The sequence below is a fragment of the Eucyclogobius newberryi genome, unplaced genomic scaffold, assembly GCF_026437365.1.
Source record: "Eucyclogobius newberryi isolate DKJ021-1_F unplaced genomic scaffold, fEucNew1.0.hap1 SCAF_16, whole genome shotgun sequence".
Classification (NCBI taxonomy): Eukaryota; Metazoa; Chordata; class Actinopteri; order Gobiiformes; family Gobiidae; genus Eucyclogobius; species Eucyclogobius newberryi.
The window spans coordinates 34,281,162-34,301,200 of NW_027315790.1; the positions used below are offsets into that span (position 1 = coordinate 34,281,162).

The window sequence follows — 20,039 nt, forward strand, 5'->3', positions numbered from 1 at the left end:
TGTGGAGGAGGAGGGTCAGAGTACATGTGGAGGAGGAGGGTCAGAGTACATGTGGAGGAGGAGGGTCAGAGTACATGTGGAGGAGGAGGGTCAGAGTACATGTGGAGGAGGGTCAGAGTACATGTGGAGGAGGGTCAGAGTACATGTGGAGGAGGGTCAGAGTACATGTGGAGGAGGAGGGTCAGAGTACATGTGGAGGAGGAGGGTCATAGTACATGTGGAGGAGGAGGGTCAGAGTACATGTGGAGGAGGAGGGTCAGAGTACATGTGGAGGAGGGTCAGAGTACATGTGGAGGAGGAGGGTCAGAGTACATGTGGAGGAGGAGGGTCAGAGTACATGTGGAGGAGGAGGGTCAGAGTACATGTGGAGGAGGAGGGTCAGAGTACATGTGGAGGAGGGTCAGAGTACATGTGGAGGAGGGTCAGAGTACATGTGGAGGAGGAGGGTCAGAGTACATGTGGAGGAGGAGGGTCAGAGTACATGTGGAGGAGGAGGGTCAGAGTACATGTGGAGGAGGAGGGTCAGAGTACATGTGGAGGAGGAGGGTCATAGTACATGTGGAGGAGGAGGGTCAGAGTACATGTGGAGGAGGAGGGTCAGAGTACATGTGGAGGAGGAGGGTCAGAGTACATGTGGAGGAGGAGGGTCAGAGTACATGTGGAGGAGGAGGGTCAGAGTACATGTGGAGGAGGAGGGTCAGAGTACATGTGGAGGAGGAGGGTCAGAGTACATGTGGAGGAGGGTCAGAGTACATGTGGAGGAGGAGGGTCAGAGTACATGTGGAGGAGGGTCAGAGTACATGTGGAGGAGGGTCAGAGTACATGTGGAGGAGGAGGGTCAGAGTACATGTGGAGGAGGTTCAGAGTACATGTGGAGGAGGAGGGTCAGAGTACATGTGGAGGAGGGTCAGAGTACATGTGGAGGAGGGTTAGCGTCCTCAGTCTCTCCTCCTCAGTCTCTCCTCCTCAGTCTCTCCTCCTCAGTCTCTCCTCCTCAGTCTCTCCTCCTCAGTCTCTCCTCCTCAGTCTCTCCTCCTCAGTCTCTCCTCCTCAGTCTCTCCTCCTCAGTCTCTCCTCCTCTGTGCCGTTTCTTCTGGGCGTGGCCTGTGTTCTTGGGAGTGTTGTGGAAACAGCAGAACAAAAGAGTTTAAGTGAAGTAAAGTGCGCCACAAACTGTCATTAACCGGTCTGAGGAGAGGAAGGAGCGCTGCCACACCCACTCTCCTCCTATTGGTCAGCCGCTGTCCTGCTCTGAGGGCGCGGGGTTAAGGAGGTCCAAACCAGGTCCAAACCAGGTCCAAACCAGGTCCAGATCAGGTCCAAACCAGGTCCAAACCAGGTCCAAACCAGGTCCAAATCAGGTCCAAATCAGGTCCAGATCAGGTCCAAACCAGGTCCAAACCAGGTCCAAACCAGGTCCAAACCAGGTCCAGATCAGGTCCAAACCAGGTCCAAACCAGGTCCAGATCAGGTCCAAACCAGGTCCAAACCAGGTCCAAACCAGGTCCAAATCAGGTCCAAATCAGGTCCAGATCAGGTCCAAACCAGGTCCAAACCAGGTCCAAACCAGGTCCAAATCAGGTCCAAATCAGGTCCAAACCAGGTCCAAACCAGGTCCAGATCAGGTCCAAACCAGGTCCAAACCAGGTCCAGATCAGGTCCAAACCAGTTCCAAACCAGGTCCAGATCAGGTCCAAACCAGGTCCAAACCAGGTCCAAACCAGGTCCAGATCAGGTCCAAACCAGGTCCAAACCAGGTCCAAACCAGGTCCAAACCAGGTCCAAACCAGGTCCAGATCAGGTCCAAACCAGGTCCAGATCAGGTCCAAATCAGGTCCAAACCAGGTCCAAACCAGGTCCAAACCAGGTCCAAACCAGGTCCAGATCAGGTCCAAACCAGGTCCAAACCAGGTCCAAACCAGGTCCAGATCAGGTCCAAATCAGGTCCAAACCAGGTCCAGATCAGGTCCAAACCAGGTCCAAACCAGGTCCAAACCAGGTCCAGATCAGGTCCAGATCAGGTCCAAACCAGGTCCAAACCAGGTCCAGATCAGGTCCAAACCAGGTCCAAACCAGGTCCAAACCAGGTCCAGATCAGGTCCAAACCAGGTCCAAACCAGGTCCAGATCAGGTCCAAACCAGGTCCAAACCAGGTCCAGATCAGGTCCAAACCAGGTCCAAACCAGGTCCAAACCAGGTCCAAATCAGGTCCAAATCAGGTCCAGATCAGGTCCAAACCAGGTCCAAACCAGGTCCAAACCAGGTCCAGATCAGGTCCAAACCAGGTCCAAACCAGGTCCAAACCAGGTCCAAACCAGGTCCAGATCAGGTCCAAACCAGGTCCAAATCAGGTCCAAACCAGGTCCAAACCAGGTCCAAACCAGGTCCAAATCAGGTCCAAATCAGGTCCAAACCAGGTCCAAACCAGGTCCAGATCAGGTCCAAATCAGGTCCAAACCAGGTCCAAACCAGGTCCAGATCAGGTCCAAACCAGGTCCAAACCAGGTCCAAATCAGGTCCAAATCAGGTCCAAACCAGGTCCAAACCAGGTCCAGATCAGGTCCAAACCAGGTCCAAACCAGGTCCAGATCAGGTCCAAACCAGTTCCAAACCAGGTCCAGATCAGGTCCAAACCAGGTCCAAACCAGGTCCAAACCAGGTCCAGATCAGGTCCAAACCAGGTCCAAACCAGGTCCAAACCAGGTCCAAACCAGGTCCAAACCAGGTCCAGATCAGGTCCAAACCAGGTCCAGATCAGGTCCAAATCAGGTCCAAACCAGGTCCAAACCAGGTCCAAACCAGGTCCAAACCAGGTCCAGATCAGGTCCAAACCAGGTCCAAACCAGGTCCAAACCAGGTCCAGATCAGGTCCAAATCAGGTCCAAACCAGGTCCAGATCAGGTCCAAACCAGGTCCAAACCAGGTCCAAACCAGGTCCAGATCAGGTCCAGATCAGGTCCAAACCAGGTCCAAACCAGGTCCAGATCAGGTCCAAACCAGGTCCAAACCAGGTCCAAACCAGGTCCAGATCAGGTCCAAACCAGGTCCAAACCAGGTCCAGATCAGGTCCAAACCAGGTCCAAACCAGGTCCAAACCAGGTCCAAATCAGGTCCAAATCAGGTCCAGATCAGGTCCAAACCAGGTCCAAACCAGGTCCAGATCAGGTCCAAACCAGGTCCAAACCAGGTCCAGATCAGGTCCAAACCAGGTCCAAACCAGGTCCAAACCAGGTCCAAATCAGGTCCAAATCAGGTCCAGATCAGGTCCAAACCAGGTCCAAACCAGGTCCAGATCAGGTCCAAACCAGGTCCAAACCAGGTCCAAACCAGGTCCAAATCAGGTCCAAACCAGGTCCAGATCAGGTCCAAACCAGGTCCAAACCAGCTCCAAATCAGGTCCAAATCAGGTCCAAACCAGGTCCAAACCAGGTCCAGATCAGGTCCAAACCAGGTCCAAACCAGGTCCAGATCAGGTCCAAACCAGTTCCAAACCAGGTCCAGATCAGGTCCAAACCAGGTCCAAACCAGGTCCAAACCAGGTCCAGATCAGGTCCAAACCAGGTCCAAACCAGGTCCAAACCAGGTCCAAACCAGGTCCAAACCAGGTCCAGATCAGGTCCAAACCAGGTCCAAACCAGGTCCAAACCAGGTCCAGATCAGGTCCAAATCAGGTCCAAACCAGGTCCAAACCAGGTCCAGATCAGGTCCAGATCAGGTCCAAACCAGGTCCAAACCAGGTCCAGATCAGGTCCAAACCAGGTCCAAACCAGGTCCAAACCAGGTCCAAACCAGGTCCAGATCAGGTCCAAACCAGGTCCAAACCAGGTCCAGATCAGGTCCAAACCAGGTCCAAACCAGGTCCAGATCAGGTCCAAACCAGGTCCAAACCAGGTCCAAACCAGGTCCAAATCAGGTCCAAATCAGGTCCAGATCAGGTCCAAACCAGGTCCAAACCAGGTCCAAACCAGGTCCAGATCAGGTCCAAACCAGGTCCAAACCAGGTCCAAATCAGGTCCAAATCAGGTCCAAACCAGGTCCAAACCAGGTCCAGATCAGGTCCAAACCAGGTCCAAACCAGGTCCAAACCAGGTCCAAATCAGGTCCAAATCAGGTCCAGATCAGGTCCAAACCAGGTCCAAACCAGGTCCAAACCAGGTCCAAACCAGGTCCAGATCAGGTCCAAACCAGGTCCAAACCAGGTCCAGATCAGGTCCAAACCAGGTCCAAACCAGGTCCAAACCAGGTCCAAATCAGGTCCAAATCAGGTCCAGATCAGGTCCAAACCAGGTCCAAACCAGGTCCAAACCAGGTCCAAATCAGGTCCAAATCAGGTCCAAACCAGGTCCAAACCAGGTCCAGATCAGGTCCAAACCAGGTCCAAACCAGGTCCAGATCAGGTCCAAACCAGTTCCAAACCAGGTCCAGATCAGGTCCAAACCAGGTCCAAACCAGGTCCAAACCAGGTCCAGATCAGGTCCAAACCAGGTCCAAACCAGGTCCAAACCAGGTCCAAACCAGGTCCAAACCAGGTCCAGATCAGGTCCAAACCAGGTCCAGATCAGGTCCAAATCAGGTCCAAACCAGGTCCAAACCAGGTCCAAACCAGGTCCAAACCAGGTCCAGATCAGGTCCAAACCAGGTCCAAACCAGGTCCAGATCAGGTCCAAATCAGGTCCAAACCAGGTCCAGATCAGGTCCAAACCAGGTCCAAACCAGGTCCAAACCAGGTCCAGATCAGGTCCAGATCAGGTCCAAACCAGGTCCAAACCAGGTCCAGATCAGGTCCAAACCAGGTCCAAACCAGGTCCAAACCAGGTCCAGATCAGGTCCAAACCAGGTCCAAACCAGGTCCAGATCAGGTCCAAACCAGGTCCAAACCAGGTCCAGATCAGGTCCAAACCAGGTCCAAACCAGGTCCAAACCAGGTCCAAATCAGGTCCAAATCAGGTCCAAACCAGGTCCAAACCAGGTCCAGATCAGGTCCAAACCAGGTCCAAACCAGGTCCAAACCAGGTCCAAACCAGGTCCAGATCAGGTCCAAACCAGGTCCAAACCAGGTCCAGATCAGGTCCAAACCAGGTCCAAACCAGGTCCAAACCAGGTCCAAATCAGGTCCAAATCAGGTCCAAACCAGGTCCAAACCAGGTCCAGATCAGGTCCAAATCAGGTCCAAACCAGGTCCAAACCAGGTCCAGATCAGGTCCAAACCAGGTCCAAACCAGGTCCAAATCAGGTCCAAATCAGGTCCAAACCAGGTCCAAACCAGGTCCAAACCAGGTCCAAACCAGGTCCAGATCAGGTCCAAACCAGTTCCAAACCAGGTCCAGATCAGGTCCAAACCAGGTCCAAACCAGGTCCAAACCAGGTCCAGATCAGGTCCAAACCAGGTCCAAACCAGGTCCAAACCAGGTCCAAACCAGGTCCAAACCAGGTCCAGATCAGGTCCAAACCAGGTCCAGATCAGGTCCAAATCAGGTCCAAACCAGGTCCAAACCAGGTCCAAACCAGGTCCAAACCAGGTCCAGATCAGGTCCAAACCAGGTCCAAACCAGGTCCAAACCAGGTCCAGATCAGGTCCAAATCAGGTCCAAACCAGGTCCAGATCAGGTCCAAACCAGGTCCAAACCAGGTCCAAACCAGGTCCAGATCAGGTCCAGATCAGGTCCAAACCAGGTCCAAACCAGGTCCAGATCAGGTCCAAACCAGGTCCAAACCAGGTCCAAACCAGGTCCAGATCAGGTCCAAACCAGGTCCAAACCAGGTCCAGATCAGGTCCAAACCAGGTCCAAACCAGGTCCAAACCAGGTCCAAATCAGGTCCAAATCAGGTCCAGATCAGGTCCAAACCAGGTCCAAACCAGGTCCAGATCAGGTCCAAACCAGGTCCAAACCAGGTCCAAACCAGGTCCAAATCAGGTCCAAACCAGGTCCAGATCAGGTCCAAACCAGGTCCAAACCAGGTCCAAATCAGGTCCAAATCAGGTTCAAACCAGGTCCAAACCAGGTCCAGATCAGGTCCAAACCAGGTCCAAACCAGGTCCAGATCAGGTCCAAACCAGTTCCAAACCAGGTCCAGATCAGGTCCAAACCAGGTCCAAACCAGGTCCAAACCAGGTCCAGATCAGGTCCAAACCAGGTCCAAACCAGGTCCAAACCAGGTCCAAACCAGGTCCAAACCAGGTCCAGATCAGGTCCAAACCAGGTCCAAACCAGGTCCAAACCAGGTCCAGATCAGGTCCAAATCAGGTCCAAACCAGGTCCAAACCAGGTCCAGATCAGGTCCAGATCAGGTCCAAACCAGGTCCAAACCAGGTCCAGATCAGGTCCAAACCAGGTCCAAACCAGGTCCAAACCAGGTCCAAACCAGGTCCAGATCAGGTCCAAACCAGGTCCAAACCAGGTCCAGATCAGGTCCAAACCAGGTCCAAACCAGGTCCAGATCAGGTCCAAACCAGGTCCAAACCAGGTCCAAACCAGGTCCAAATCAGGTCCAAATCAGGTCCAGATCAGGTCCAAACCAGGTCCAAACCAGGTCCAAACCAGGTCCAGATCAGGTCCAAACCAGGTCCAAACCAGGTCCAAATCAGGTCCAAATCAGGTCCAAACCAGGTCCAAACCAGGTCCAGATCAGGTCCAAACCAGGTCCAAACCAGGTCCAGATCAGGTCCAAACCAGGTCCAAACCAGGTCCAAATCAGGTCCAAATCAGGTCCAGATCAGGTCCAAACCAGGTCCAAACCAGGTCCAAACCAGGTCCAGATCAGGTCCAAACCAGGTCCAAACCAGGTCCAAATCAGGTCCAAATCAGGTCCAAACCAGGTCCAAACCAGGTCCAGATCAGGTCCAAACCAGGTCCAAACCAGGTCCAGATCAGGTCCAAACCAGTTCCAAACCAGGTCCAGATCAGGTCCAAACCAGGTCCAAACCAGGTCCAAACCAGGTCCAGATCAGGTCCAAACCAGGTCCAAACCAGGTCCAAACCAGGTCCAAACCAGGTCCAGATCAGGTCCAAACCAGGTCCAGATCAGGTCCAAATCAGGTCCAAACCAGGTCCAAACCAGGTCCAAACCAGGTCCAAACCAGGTCCAGATCAGGTCCAAACCAGGTCCAAACCAGGTCCAAACCAGGTCCAGATCAGGTCCAAATCAGGTCCAAACCAGGTCCAGATCAGGTCCAAACCAGGTCCAAACCAGGTCCAAACCAGGTCCAGATCAGGTCCAGATCAGGTCCAAACCAGGTCCAAACCAGGTCCAAATCAGGTCCAAATCAGGTCCAAATCAGGTCCAGATCAGGTCCAAACCAGGTCCAAACCAGGTCCAAACCAGGTCCAGATCAGGTCCAGATCAGGTCCAAACCAGGTCCAAACCAGGTCCAAACCAGGTCCAAACCAGGTCCAGATCAGGTCCAAACCAGGTCCAAACCAGGTCCAAACCAGGTCCAAACCAGGTCCAAACCAGGTCCAAATCAGGTCCAAATCAGGTCCAGATCAGGTCCAAACCAGGTCCAAACCAGGTCCAAACCAGGTCCAGATCAGGTCCAAACCAGGTCCAAACCAGGTCCAAATCAGGTCCAAATCAGGTCCAAACCAGGTCCAAACCAGGTCCAGATCAGGTCCAAACCAGGTCCAAACCAGGTCCAGATCAGGTCCAAACCAGGTCCAAACCAGGTCCAAATCAGGTCCAAATCAGGTCCAGATCAGGTCCAAACCAGGTCCAAACCAGGTCCAAACCAGGTCCAGATCAGGTCCAAACCAGGTCCAAACCAGGTCCAAATCAGGTCCAAATCAGGTCCAAACCAGGTCCAAACCAGGTCCAGATCAGGTCCAAACCAGGTCCAAACCAGGTCCAGATCAGGTCCAAACCAGTTCCAAACCAGGTCCAGATCAGGTCCAAACCAGGTCCAAACCAGGTCCAAACCAGGTCCAGATCAGGTCCAAACCAGGTCCAAACCAGGTCCAAACCAGGTCCAAACCAGGTCCAAACCAGGTCCAGATCAGGTCCAAACCAGGTCCAGATCAGGTCCAAATCAGGTCCAAACCAGGTCCAAACCAGGTCCAAACCAGGTCCAAACCAGGTCCAGATCAGGTCCAAACCAGGTCCAAACCAGGTCCAAACCAGGTCCAGATCAGGTCCAAATCAGGTCCAAACCAGGTCCAGATCAGGTCCAAACCAGGTCCAAACCAGGTCCAAACCAGGTCCAGATCAGGTCCAGATCAGGTCCAAACCAGGTCCAAACCAGGTCCAAATCAGGTCCAAATCAGGTCCAAATCAGGTCCAGATCAGGTCCAAACCAGGTCCAAACCAGGTCCAAACCAGGTCCAGATCAGGTCCAGATCAGGTCCAAACCAGGTCCAAACCAGGTCCAAACCAGGTCCAGATCAGGTCCAAACCAGGTCCAAACCAGGTCCAAACCAGGTCCAAACCAGGTCCAGATCAGGTCCAAACCAGGTCCAAACCAGGTCCAGATCAGATTTGCACTATGACCTTTTAAAGTACGTTTTAAATAGATTGTTTTTTTTCCGTAAAAGTATTTTGAATTACTTATGTGTGTGAATGTACTCAACAAATACACCTGCCCCGCCTTGCCTCGCCTAAACCAGAAGGACTAACCTGGGATTACTAAACCAGGTCAAACCCAGGACAAACGCAAGCCTAAAGCACCTCTCCTGGACCCAGAGCAGACCCCAAAACAGCCCACAAGAGCTGCACTAAACCGGGTCTGAACCAGGTCTGAACCAGGACTGAACCAGGACTGAACCAGGACTAAACCAGGACTAAACCGGGTCTGAAACAGGTCTGAACCAGGTCTGAACCAGGACTAAACCAGGACTAAACCGGGTCTGAACCAGGTCTGAACCAGGTCTGAACCAGGATTAAACCAGGACTAAACCAGAACTAAACCAGGATTAAACCGGGTCTGAACTACACTGAGCACTGCAGAATGTGTAAACACCACCAGAACTGCAGGTTTCTCACTCACATCCTTTCACTTTCCTCTCACCCACAGGAAGTCTGTGCTGCGGTGAGTGATGTCAGAGACCAGCTAACCACAATGCTAACGCTGCTAATACCGCTAATGCTGCTAATGCAGACAGCTTAGAAGCATGTGCAGTATTTATGGCAGGAGTGTCAGAGATGCAGCCACATGGGGATAGACCACATGCCCCTGACCTGTGGAGTGCCCCAAGGGTCAGTCCTGGGACCCCTTCTGTTCATCTTCTACATGCTGCTGTTAGGTCACATGATACACAGTGAAAATGTGTCCAATCACAATGATGCAGACGAGTCAGATCTATGTTTTACTGTCACTGGTGAATCTGGACCAGTGGATTCACTCTGTCACTGCATCCAACAGATCAGTGTGTGGACCGGCCTCCTGCTGGTGCCAGAGGGCCTCCTGCTGGTGCCAGAGGGCCTCCTGCAGGTGCCAGAGGGCCTCCTGCAGGTACCAGAGGGCCTCCTGCAGGTACCAGAGGGCCTCCTGCTGGTGCCAGAGGGCCTCCTGCAGGTACCAGAGGGCCTCCTGCAGGTGCCAGAGGGCCTCCTGCAGGTGCCAGAGGGCCTCCTGCAGGTACCAGAGGGCCTCCTGCTGGTGCCAGAGGGCCTCCTGCAGGTACCAGAGGGCCTCCTGCTGGTGCCAGAGGGCCTCCTGCTGGTGCCAGAGGACCTCCTGCTGGTGCCAGAGGGCCTCCTGCAGGTACCAGAGGGCCTCCTGCTGGTGCCAGAGGGCCTCCTGCAGGTGCCAGAGGGCCTCCTGCAGGTGCCAGAGGACCTCCTGCAGGTGCCAGAGGGCCTCCTGCAGGTGCCAGAGGACCTCCTGCAGGTGCCAGAGGGCCTCCTGCTGGTGCCAGAGTCAGTGTGTGGAGGCAAAACAACTTTCTCCAGCTGAACTCAAGACTCAAATCATGGTTTTTGGCCACAGAAACAAAGAGAAAGTGCCCGTAATGTGTGACTCATGCTAATGCTAACTGTACTTACAGTAGACGGTGAGGTTGAAGGCGGCGCTCTTCTGGGACGACAGGCTGTTGGACACAGAGCAGACCAGGGGCCCGGCCAGGTCTGTGCGATACACAGAGGAGACAGAGAGGGCGCTAGAGGTGGGAGTCTGAAACAGAAGAAAGCACAAGGTATTTACGCTAAATATACAGATACCCAGAAGAGACAGAGGGGGCGCTAGAGCTGTCCTTCGTTGTTCACTTCAAGTAAAAAAAGGTTTCACAGACACAAAGTAAAAGCACTCAAAACACGTGACATCAGAGCCTGGTTCAAACACATTAACGACTTTACGCCCCCCACTGTGACGTCCGACCTTCATCTGCTGCTCTGTTTCCCTGTCCCTGATCTGTTTGCTGACCCTTTATGGTGAACTCTGAGCTCCCCCCAGAGTCAGAGACTGACCCCAGGAGGCAGAGACTGACCCCCCGAGGCAGAGGCAGAGACTGACCCCCCCGAGGCAGTGACTGACCCCAGAGACAGAGACTGACCCCCCCGAGGCAGAGGCAGAGACTGACCCCCCCGAGGCAGTGACTGACCCCAGAGACAGAGACTGACCCCCCAAGGCAGAGGCAGAGACTGACCCCCCGAGGCAGAGACTGACCCCCCCCGAGGCAGAGGAGGTCGGTATATCGTTCTGGAACATTCTGATGACAGTGTTTTAAAGGATCTAGAGTCTAAAGTTATGACACATTCTCACCTTTTTGACAGTGATCCGCTTGTCGTCAGGGACGACTGCCGTTGTGCCATTGAGCCAGCTGAACGTGAGGAAGGAGCCTTTGGCGGTGCAGGTCAGGACCACCGTGGAGTTGAGTTCAATGGCCTCGGGAACGTCCGAAGTGATGATTATGCTGGAGACCGGCTCTGCACAAAGTGAGAAGAGCAGCAACTTAGAGCTTAGACTTAGAGCTTCACTTCAAATGATCACCTTTAATAAAGAGCCACAGACCAACCTCAGAGTTAAAGTCTGTGTCTTTATGTTCAGAAAGGTTGTGTTGAAGACAAACTGTTTCGATAACTCTTTCCCAGCTCTGGAGTTTCAGACGTCACAGATATGTCCTCCTCAAACGCAATGACCAGCCCAATGACCAGCCCAATGACCAGCCCAATGACCAGCCTGATGACCAGCCTGATGACCAGCCTGATGACCAGTCTAATGACCAGCCCAATGACCAGCCCAATGACCAGCCCAATGACCAGCCTGATGACCAGTCTAATGACCAACCTAATGACCAGCCCAATGACCAGCCTGATGACCAGCCTGATGACCAGCCCAATGACCAGCCTGATGACCAGCCTGATGACCAGTCTAATGACCAGCCCAATGACCAGCCCAATGACCAGCCCAATGACCAGCCTGATGACCAGTCTAATGACCAACCTAATGACCAGCCCAATGACCAGCCTGATGACCAGCCTGATGACCAGCCCAATGACCAGCCTGATGACCAGCCTGATGACCAGTCTAATGACCAACCTAATGACCAGCCCAATGACCAGTCTAATGACCAGCCTGATGACCAGTCTAATGACCAACCTAATGACCAGCCCAATGACCAGCCCAATGACCAGCCTGATGACCAGCCTGATGACCAGAACAAACTATTAAAAACTCTTTTGTTGCTGATTTGACTCTAAACCTGGTCCAGTCAGAGTCAAAGGCCATGAAGAGTCCTGAAAGTCCTTCAGAGTCTTACATTGTGCGGTTGCTCTTTCTGTTTGTACGTCTTCGAGCTGTTGGTGTGTAACGTTTGAGCGACAGTTTCTTCTTTGTCCCGTCGTTATTAAGACTCTGATCTTTACATAAATGTGAATAATGCTGTAGCGTTACGATTACATATGTTATCGACCAGGAGCAGCAGGCTGGACTGAAACACCTTCAATAAGAGAGATAATAATGGCAGAGACGCAGATTCAACAAGAGAAATACAAACTCTAAAAGTCCAAACTCGTTCAGTGACACATGATCTGTCAAAGTGACACGCCCCCCTCCCACCTCAAAGATGCTCTAGAACCATCTCATCCAATCAGAGCTCTTCACTCTCTAAATGCTGGCCTTCTGGAGGTCCCAAGAGTCTCTAAAAGTACAGTAGGAGGTAGAGCATTCTGGTGGTCCCAAGAGTCTCTAAAAGTACAGTAGGAGGTAGAGCCTTCTGGTGGTGCCAAGAGTCTCTAAAAGCACAGTAGGAGGTAGAGCCTTCTGGTGGTCCCCCGAGTCTCTAAAAGCACAGTAGGAGGTAGAGCCTTCTGGTGGTCCCAAGAGTCTCTAAAAGCACAGTAGGAGGTAGAGCCTTCTGGTGGTCCCAAGAGTCTCTAAAAGCACAGTAGGAGGTAGAGCCTTCTGGTGGTCCCAAGAGTCTCTAAAAGCACAGTAGGAGGTAGAGCCTTCTGGTGGTCCCAAGAGTCTCTAAAAGCACAGTAGGAGGTAGAGCCTTCTGGTGGTCCCAAGAGTCTCTAAAAGCACAGTAGGAGGTAGAGCCTTCTGGTGGTCCCAAGAGTCTCTAAAAGCACAGTAGGAGGTAGACCCTTCTGGTGGTCCCAAGAGTCTCTAAAAGCACAGTAGGAGGTAGAGCCTTCTGGTGGCCCCAAGAGTCTCTAAAAGCACAGTAGGAGGTAGAGCCTTCTGGTGGCCCCAAGAGTCTCTAAAAGCACAGTAGGAGGTAGAGACTCATGACCTGAGGATCCAGATGATCCTCTCCTGGAGAAACATCTCTACTCCATATGAACGGTTCTTCATCTGCCTGGAAGAACTGGTTCTCCTCGTGAAGAACTGGTTCTCCTCCTGAAGAACTGGTTCTCCTCTTGAAGAACTGGTTCTCCTCTTGAAGAACTGGTTCTCCTCCTGAAGAACCGGTTCTCCTCCTGAAGAACTGGTTCTCCTCTTGAAGAACTGGTTCTCCTCCTGAAGAACTGGTTCTCCTCTTGAAGAACTGGTTCTCCTCCTGAAGAACTGGTTCTCCTCTTGAAGAACTGGTTCTCCTCCTGAAGAACTGGTTCTCCTCTTGAAGAACTGGTTCTCCTCCTGAAGAACTGGTTCTCCTCCTGAAGAATTGGTTGGACATGTGTCTAAGAACACGGGACGCTGGGACATGTGTCTAAGAACACGGGACGCTGGGACATGTGTCTAAGGACACGGGACGCTGGGACATGTGTCTAAGGACACGGGACGCTGGGACATGTGTCTAAGAACACGGGACGCTGGGACATGTGTCTAAGGACACGGGACGCTGGGACATGTGTCTAAGGACACGGGACGCTGGGACATGTGTCTAAGGACACGGGACGCTGCTGTCATTGTGGCCGTTACAGAATAAACTGAATGAAAAGCAGACTTCTCCTTCTCTTACTCAGCCATTTGCGTACGAACCGGAAGGTTGTGCCCTCGGGCCAAACACCTGGCCCCGCCCCCTTGTGTAAAAGTGTGTACTTGAACTTCGCCGTGGCAACCGTGTGACATGCTCCAACACATTATAATAATCCCTCTTTTATCCTCCCGAGTCCAGTTCTCCCTCTCCCTCTCCCCCTCCCTCTCTCTCTCTCTCTCCCTCTCCCTCCCTCTCTCTCTCTCTCTCTCTCTCTCTCTCTCCTCTCTCTCTCTCTCTCTCTCTCCCTCTCTCTCTCTCTCTCTCTCTCTCCCTCTCCCTCTCCCTCCCTCCCTCTCTCTCTCCCTCTCTCTCTCTCTCTCTCTCTCTTGGAGGATGTTTTGCACTGTGTTCTCCCCTCAGGCTCCTCTCTCTCTCTCCCCTCTTCCTGTGGGTGAGAGACTACATTTGAATGCTGCAGTTTGACGGTCCTCCCCCTCGCTCCTCCCCCTCGGTCCTCCCCCTCGCTCCTCCCCCTCGCTCCTCCCCCTCGCTCCCCTGCTCAGACCGGCTCGACTCGTTCTCGTCCCGGATTGAGAAACAGTGGGCGTGTCCAGAGCGAGGACTGTAAAGTATTTATGACGAGTTACATTTCAGGAGAGTTTCAGAGACGTGAGACATCGGACTGAATAAACGTGAGAGAACCTATGAGTCGTCACCGTGGAAACGGTCGGGTCAGAAGTGTCCGAAAAACATCCCGATACAGTTTAAAGGTGCACAATGTCACTGTCTGAGTGTGCCACCTTGTCTCCATGAAGCTCTGTGATGTATATTATCTCCATGGAGACGAGCGCGTGGGACCTTCGCCTGAATAAAGTTACACTGTGAAGCTTTAATGCGCTGAGTCACGCCTCCTGCTGTTTCACACCAAAACTGACTTTGAATCATGAACTTAAGATGAACATTTGAACTGTTCTCAGACTCTGACGAACTGAAAACAAGTCAAAACGCCACTGTTCTTCTTCTCTTCTTCCTCTTCTTCCTCTTCTTCCTCTTCTTCCTCTTCTTCCTCTTCTTCCTCTTCTTCTTCTTCTTCTTCTTCTTCTTCTTCTTCTTCCTCCTCTTCCTCTCGTGTCTCATAAAACTGTTTTTGGAGTTACTTTTACAGTAGGAAATGGTGAAATTGCGTCTGGACGTCAGCCAGCGTTTGTGTGGAGAGCAGTATCTTTTATTTGTCCAGGGCCGGTCAACGCAGAGTCACCGCATTCCTCCACGGACCGTTCAGGCGCTCAGCACACAACTGGCAGACCGTTCAGGCGCTCAGCACACACCTGGCAGACCGTTCAGGCGCTCAACACACACATGGCAGACCGTTCAGGCGCTCAGCACACACCTAGCAGACCGTTCAGGCGCTCAGCACACACTTGGCAGACCGTTCAGGCGCTCAGTACACACCTGGCAGACCTTTCAGGCGCTCAGCACACACCTGGCAGACCGTTCAGGCACTCAGCACACACCTGGAAGACCGTTCAGGCGCTCAGCACACACCTGGCAGACCGTTCAGGCACTCAGCACACACCTGGCAGACCGTTCAGGCGCTCAGCACACACCTGGCAGACCTTTCAGGCGCTCAGCACACACCTGGCAGACCGTTCAGGCGCTCAGCACACACCTGGCAGACCTTTCAGGCGCTCAGCACACACCTGGCAGACCTTTCAGGCGCTCAGCACACACCTGGAAGACCGTTCAGGCGCTCAGCACACACCTGGCAGACCTTTCAGGCGCTCAGCACACACCTGGCAGACCGTTCAGGCGCTCAGCACACACCTGGCAGACCGTTCAGGCGCTCAGCACACACCTGGCAGACCGTTCAGGCGGTCAGCACACACCTGGCAGACCGTTCAGGCGCTCAGCACACACCTGGCAGACCTTTCAGGCGCTCAGCACACACCTGGCAGACCGTTCAGGCGCTCAGCACACACCTGGAAGACCGTTCAGGCGCTCAGCACACACCTGGCAGACCGTTCAGGCGCTCAGCACACACCTGGCAGACAGTTCAGGCGCTCAACACACACCTGGCAGACCTTTCAGGCGCTCAGCACACACCTGGCAGACCGTTCAGGCGCTCAGCACACACCTGGCAGACCTTTCAGGCGCTCAGCACACACCTGGAAGACCGTTCAGGCGCTCAGCACACACCTGGCAGACCGTTCAGGCGCTCAGCACACACCTGGCAGACCTTTCAGGCGCTCAGCACACACCTGGCAGACCGTTCAGGCGCTCAGCACACACCTGGCAGACCGTTCAGGCGCTCAGCACACACCTGGCAGACCTTTCAGGCGCTCAGCACACACCTGGCAGACCGTTCAGGCGCTCAGCACACACCTGGAAGACCGTTCAGGCGCTCAGCACACACCTGGCAGACCGTTCAGGCGCTCAGCACACACCTGGCAGACAGTTCAGGCGCTCAGCACACACCTGGCAGACCGTTCAGGCGCTCAGCACACACCTGGAAGACCGTTCAGGCGCTCAGCACACACCTGGCAGACCGTTCAGGCGCTCAGCACACACCTGGCAGACAGTTCAGGCGCTCAGCACACACCTGGCAGACAGTTCAGGCGCTCAGCACACACCTGGTAGACCTTTCAGGCGCTCAGCACACACCTGGCAGACCGTTCAGGCGCTCAGCACACACCTGGCAGACCTTTCAGGCGCTCAGCACACACCTGGCAGACCGTTCAGGCGCTCAGCACACACCTGGAAGACCGTTCAGGCGCTCAGCACACACCTGGCAGACAGTTCAGGCGCTCAGCACACACCTGGCAGACAGTTCAGGCGCTCAGCACACACCTGGCAGACCTTTCAGGCGCTCAGCACACACCTGGCAGACCGTTCAGGCGCTCAGCACACACCTGGCAGACCTTTCAGGCGCTCAGCACACACCTGGCAGACCGTTCAGGCGCTCAGCACACACCTGGAAGACCGTTCAGGCGCTCAGCACACACCTGGCAGACCGTTCAGGCGCTCAGCACACACCTGGCAGACCGTTCAGGCGCTCAGCACACACCTGGCAGACCTTTCAGGCGCTCAGCACACACCTGGCAGACCGTTCAGGCGCTCAGCACACACCTGGAAGACCGTTCAGGCGCTCAGCACACACCTGGCAGACCGTTCAGGCGCTCAGCACACACCTGGCAGACAGTTCAGGCGCTCAGCACACACCTGGCAGACAGTTCAGGCGCTCAGCACACACCTGGTAGACCTTTCAGGCGCTCAGCACACACCTGGCAGACCGTTCAGGCGCTCAGCACACACCTGGCAGACCTTTCAGGCGCTCAGCACACACCTGGCAGACCGTTCAGGCGCTCAGCACACACCTGGAAGACCGTTCAGGCGCTCAGCACACACCTGGCAGACAGTTCAGGCGCTCAGCACACACCTGGCAGACAGTTCAGGCGCTCAGCACACACCTGGCAGACCTTTCAGGCGCTCAGCACACACCTGGCAGACCGTTCAGGCGCTCAGCACACACCTGGCAGACCTTTCAGGCGCTCAGCACACACCTGGCAGACCGTTCAGGCGCTCAGCACACACCTGGAAGACCGTTCAGGCGCTCAGCACACACCTGGCAGACCGTTCAGGCGCTCAGCACACACCTGGCAGACAGTTCAGGCGCTCAGCACACACCTGGAAGACCGTTCAGGCGCTCAGCACACACCTGGCAGACCGTTCAGGCGCTCAGCACACACCTGGAAGACCGTTCAGGCGCTCAGCACACACCTGGCAGACCGTTCAGGCGCTCAGCACACACCTGGCAGACAGTTCAGGCGCTCAGCACACACCTGGCAGACCTTTCAGGCGCTCAGCACACACCTGGCAGACCGTTCAGGCGCTCAGCACACACCTGGCAGACCTTTCAGGCGCTCAGCACACACCTGGAAGACCGTTCAGGCGCTCAGCACACACCTGGCAGACCGTTCAGGCGCTCAGCACACACCTGGCAGACCTTTCAGGCGCTCAGCACACACCTGGCAGACCGTTCAGGCGCTCAGCACACACCTGGCAGACCGTTCAGGCGCTCAGCACACACCTGGCAGACCGTTCAGGCGCTCAGCACACACCTGGCAGACCTTTCAGGCGCTCAGCACACACCTGGCAGACCGTTCAGGCGCTCAGCACACACCTGGCAGACCGTTCAGGCGCTCAGCACACACCTGGCAGACCTTTCAGGCGCTCAGCACACACCTGGAAGACCGTTCAGGAGCTCAGCACACACCTGGCAGACAGTTCAGGCGCTCAGCACACACCTGGAAGACCGTTCAGGCGCTCAGCACACACCTGGCAGACCGTTCAGGCGCTCAGCACACACCTGGAAGACCGTTCAGGCGCTCAGCACACACCTGGCAGACAGTTCAGGCGCTCAGCACACACCTGGCAGACAGTTCAGGCGCTCAGCACACACCTGGCAGACCTTTCAGGCGCTCAGCACACACCTGGCAGACCGTTCAGGCGCTCAGCACACACCTGGCAGACCTTTCAGGCGCTCAGCACACACCTGGCAGACCGTTCAGGCGCTCAGCACACACCTGGAAGACCGTTCAGGCGCTCAGCACACACCTGGCAGACCGTTCAGGCGCTCAGCACACACCTGGCAGACCGTTCAGGCGCTCAGCACACACCTGGCAGACCTTTCAGGCGCTCAGCACACACCTGGCAGACCGTTCAGGCGCTCAGCACACACCTGGAAGACCGTTCAGGCGCTCAGCACACACCTGGCAGACCGTTCAGGCGCTCAGCACACACCTGGCAGACAGTTCAGGCGCTCAGCACACACCTGGCAGACAGTTCAGGCGCTCAGCACACACCTGGTAGACCTTTCAGGCGCTCAGCACACACCTGGCAGACCGTTCAGGCGCTCAGCACACACCTGGCAGACCTTTCAGGCGCTCAGCACACACCTGGCAGACCGTTCAGGCGCTCAGCACACACCTGGAAGACCGTTCAGGCGCTCAGCACACACCTGGCAGACAGTTCAGGCGCTCAGCACACACCTGGCAGACAGTTCAGGCGCTCAGCACACACCTGGCAGACCTTTCAGGCGCTCAGCACACACCTGGCAGACCGTTCAGGCGCTCAGCACACACCTGGCAGACCTTTCAGGCGCTCAGCACACACCTGGCAGACCGTTCAGGCGCTCAGCACACACCTGGAAGACCGTTCAGGCGCTCAGCACACACCTGGCAGACCGTTCAGGCGCTCAGCACACACCTGGCAGACAGTTCAGGCGCTCAGCACACACCTGGAAGACCGTTCAGGCGCTCAGCACACACCTGGCAGACCGTTCAGGCGCTCAGCACACACCTGGAAGACCGTTCAGGCGCTCAGCACACACCTGGCAGACCGTTCAGGCGCTCAGCACACACCTGGCAGACAGTTCAGGCGCTCAGCACACACCTGGCAGACCTTTCAGGCGCTCAGCACACACCTGGCAGACCGTTCAGGCGCTCAGCACACACCTGGCAGACCTTTCAGGCGCTCAGCACACACCTGGAAGACCGTTCAGGCGCTCAGCACACACCTGGCAGACCGTTCAGGCGCTCAGCACACACCTGGCAGACCTTTCAGGCGCTCAGCACACACCTGGCAGACCGTTCAGGCGCTCAGCACACACCTGGCAGACCGTTCAGGCGCTCAGCACACACCTGGCAGACCGTTCAGGCGCTCAGCACACACCTGGCAGACCTTTCAGGCGCTCAGCACACACCTGGCAGACCGTTCAGGCGCTCAGCACACACCTGGCAGACCGTTCAGGCGCTCAGCACACACCTGGCAGACCGTTCAGGCGCTCAGCACACACCTGGCAGACCTTTCAGGCGCTCAGCACACACCTGGCAGACCGTTCAGGCGCTCAGCACACACCTGGCAGACCGTTCAGGCGCTCAGCACACACCTGGCAGACCTTTCAGGCGCTCAGCACACACCTGGAAGACCGTTCAGGAGCTCAGCACACACCTGGCAGACAGTTCAGGCGCTCAGCACACACCTGGAAGACCGTTCAGGCGCTCAGCACACACCTGGCAGACCGTTCAGGCGCTCAGCACACACCTGGAAGACCGTTCAGGCGCTCAGCACACACCTGGCAGACAGTTCAGGCGCTCAGCACACACCTGGCAGACCGTTCAGGCGCTCAGCACACACCTGGCAGACCTTTCAGGCGCTCAGCACACACCTGGCAGACCGTTCAGGCGCTCAGCACACACCTGGAAGACCTTTCAGGCGCTCAGCACACACCTGGCACCAGCGAGAGGACCCGGGTGACTTTGGCGACCCGCTGAACCGGCGTGAGATCTGGACTTCAGGAGGACGCCACTTCCGTTTGGTCCAGACAGAGGTCAAAACACGACTGCTCACGATGAGTCAATGATTGTCGCGGCGCTGCAGTCGACGCGCTTTTATTGGGATTATAAGAATTTATATCTCCCACGGCAACAGTGAGAAGGCGTGGAGAAAGTGCCCTGAAAACTTAGGGCTGCAGCGTGAATTTACTCCAAGGTTTAGTTTGAAAGAGCAGAAGGATCCTGAGCTCGTGTGAATGGAGCTGGGGTAAGACACAAGGGCACAGAGTTAGAGCGCCCCCTATGGGCCGGGCCACTCGTTGAACTAAAACGCACTTGAGGTAAATATATCTTTTATTTTGCTAAAAAATTATAAATGTCATCACAGAATAGCATATTTTTTAGCTTTATA

General features: G+C 55.1%; 1 protein-coding gene across 2 annotated transcripts in view; it reads right to left on the bottom strand.

Moving 5' to 3' along the window:
* The window catches only part of LOC140362232 (cell adhesion molecule CEACAM20-like), a 76,766-nt gene that overhangs the window by 46,353 nt on the left and 10,374 nt on the right, over positions 1-20,039 (bottom strand). For both annotated transcript variants that reach the window (XM_072448327.1, XM_072448328.1), the window contains exons 3-4: positions 10,691-10,854; positions 9,976-10,102 (exon numbers count right to left, since the gene is read on the bottom strand). In XM_072448327.1, coding sequence (XP_072304428.1) covers positions 9,976-10,102; positions 10,691-10,854 — 291 coding nt within the window. The remainder of the gene's footprint in view (positions 1-9,975; positions 10,103-10,690; positions 10,855-20,039) is intronic.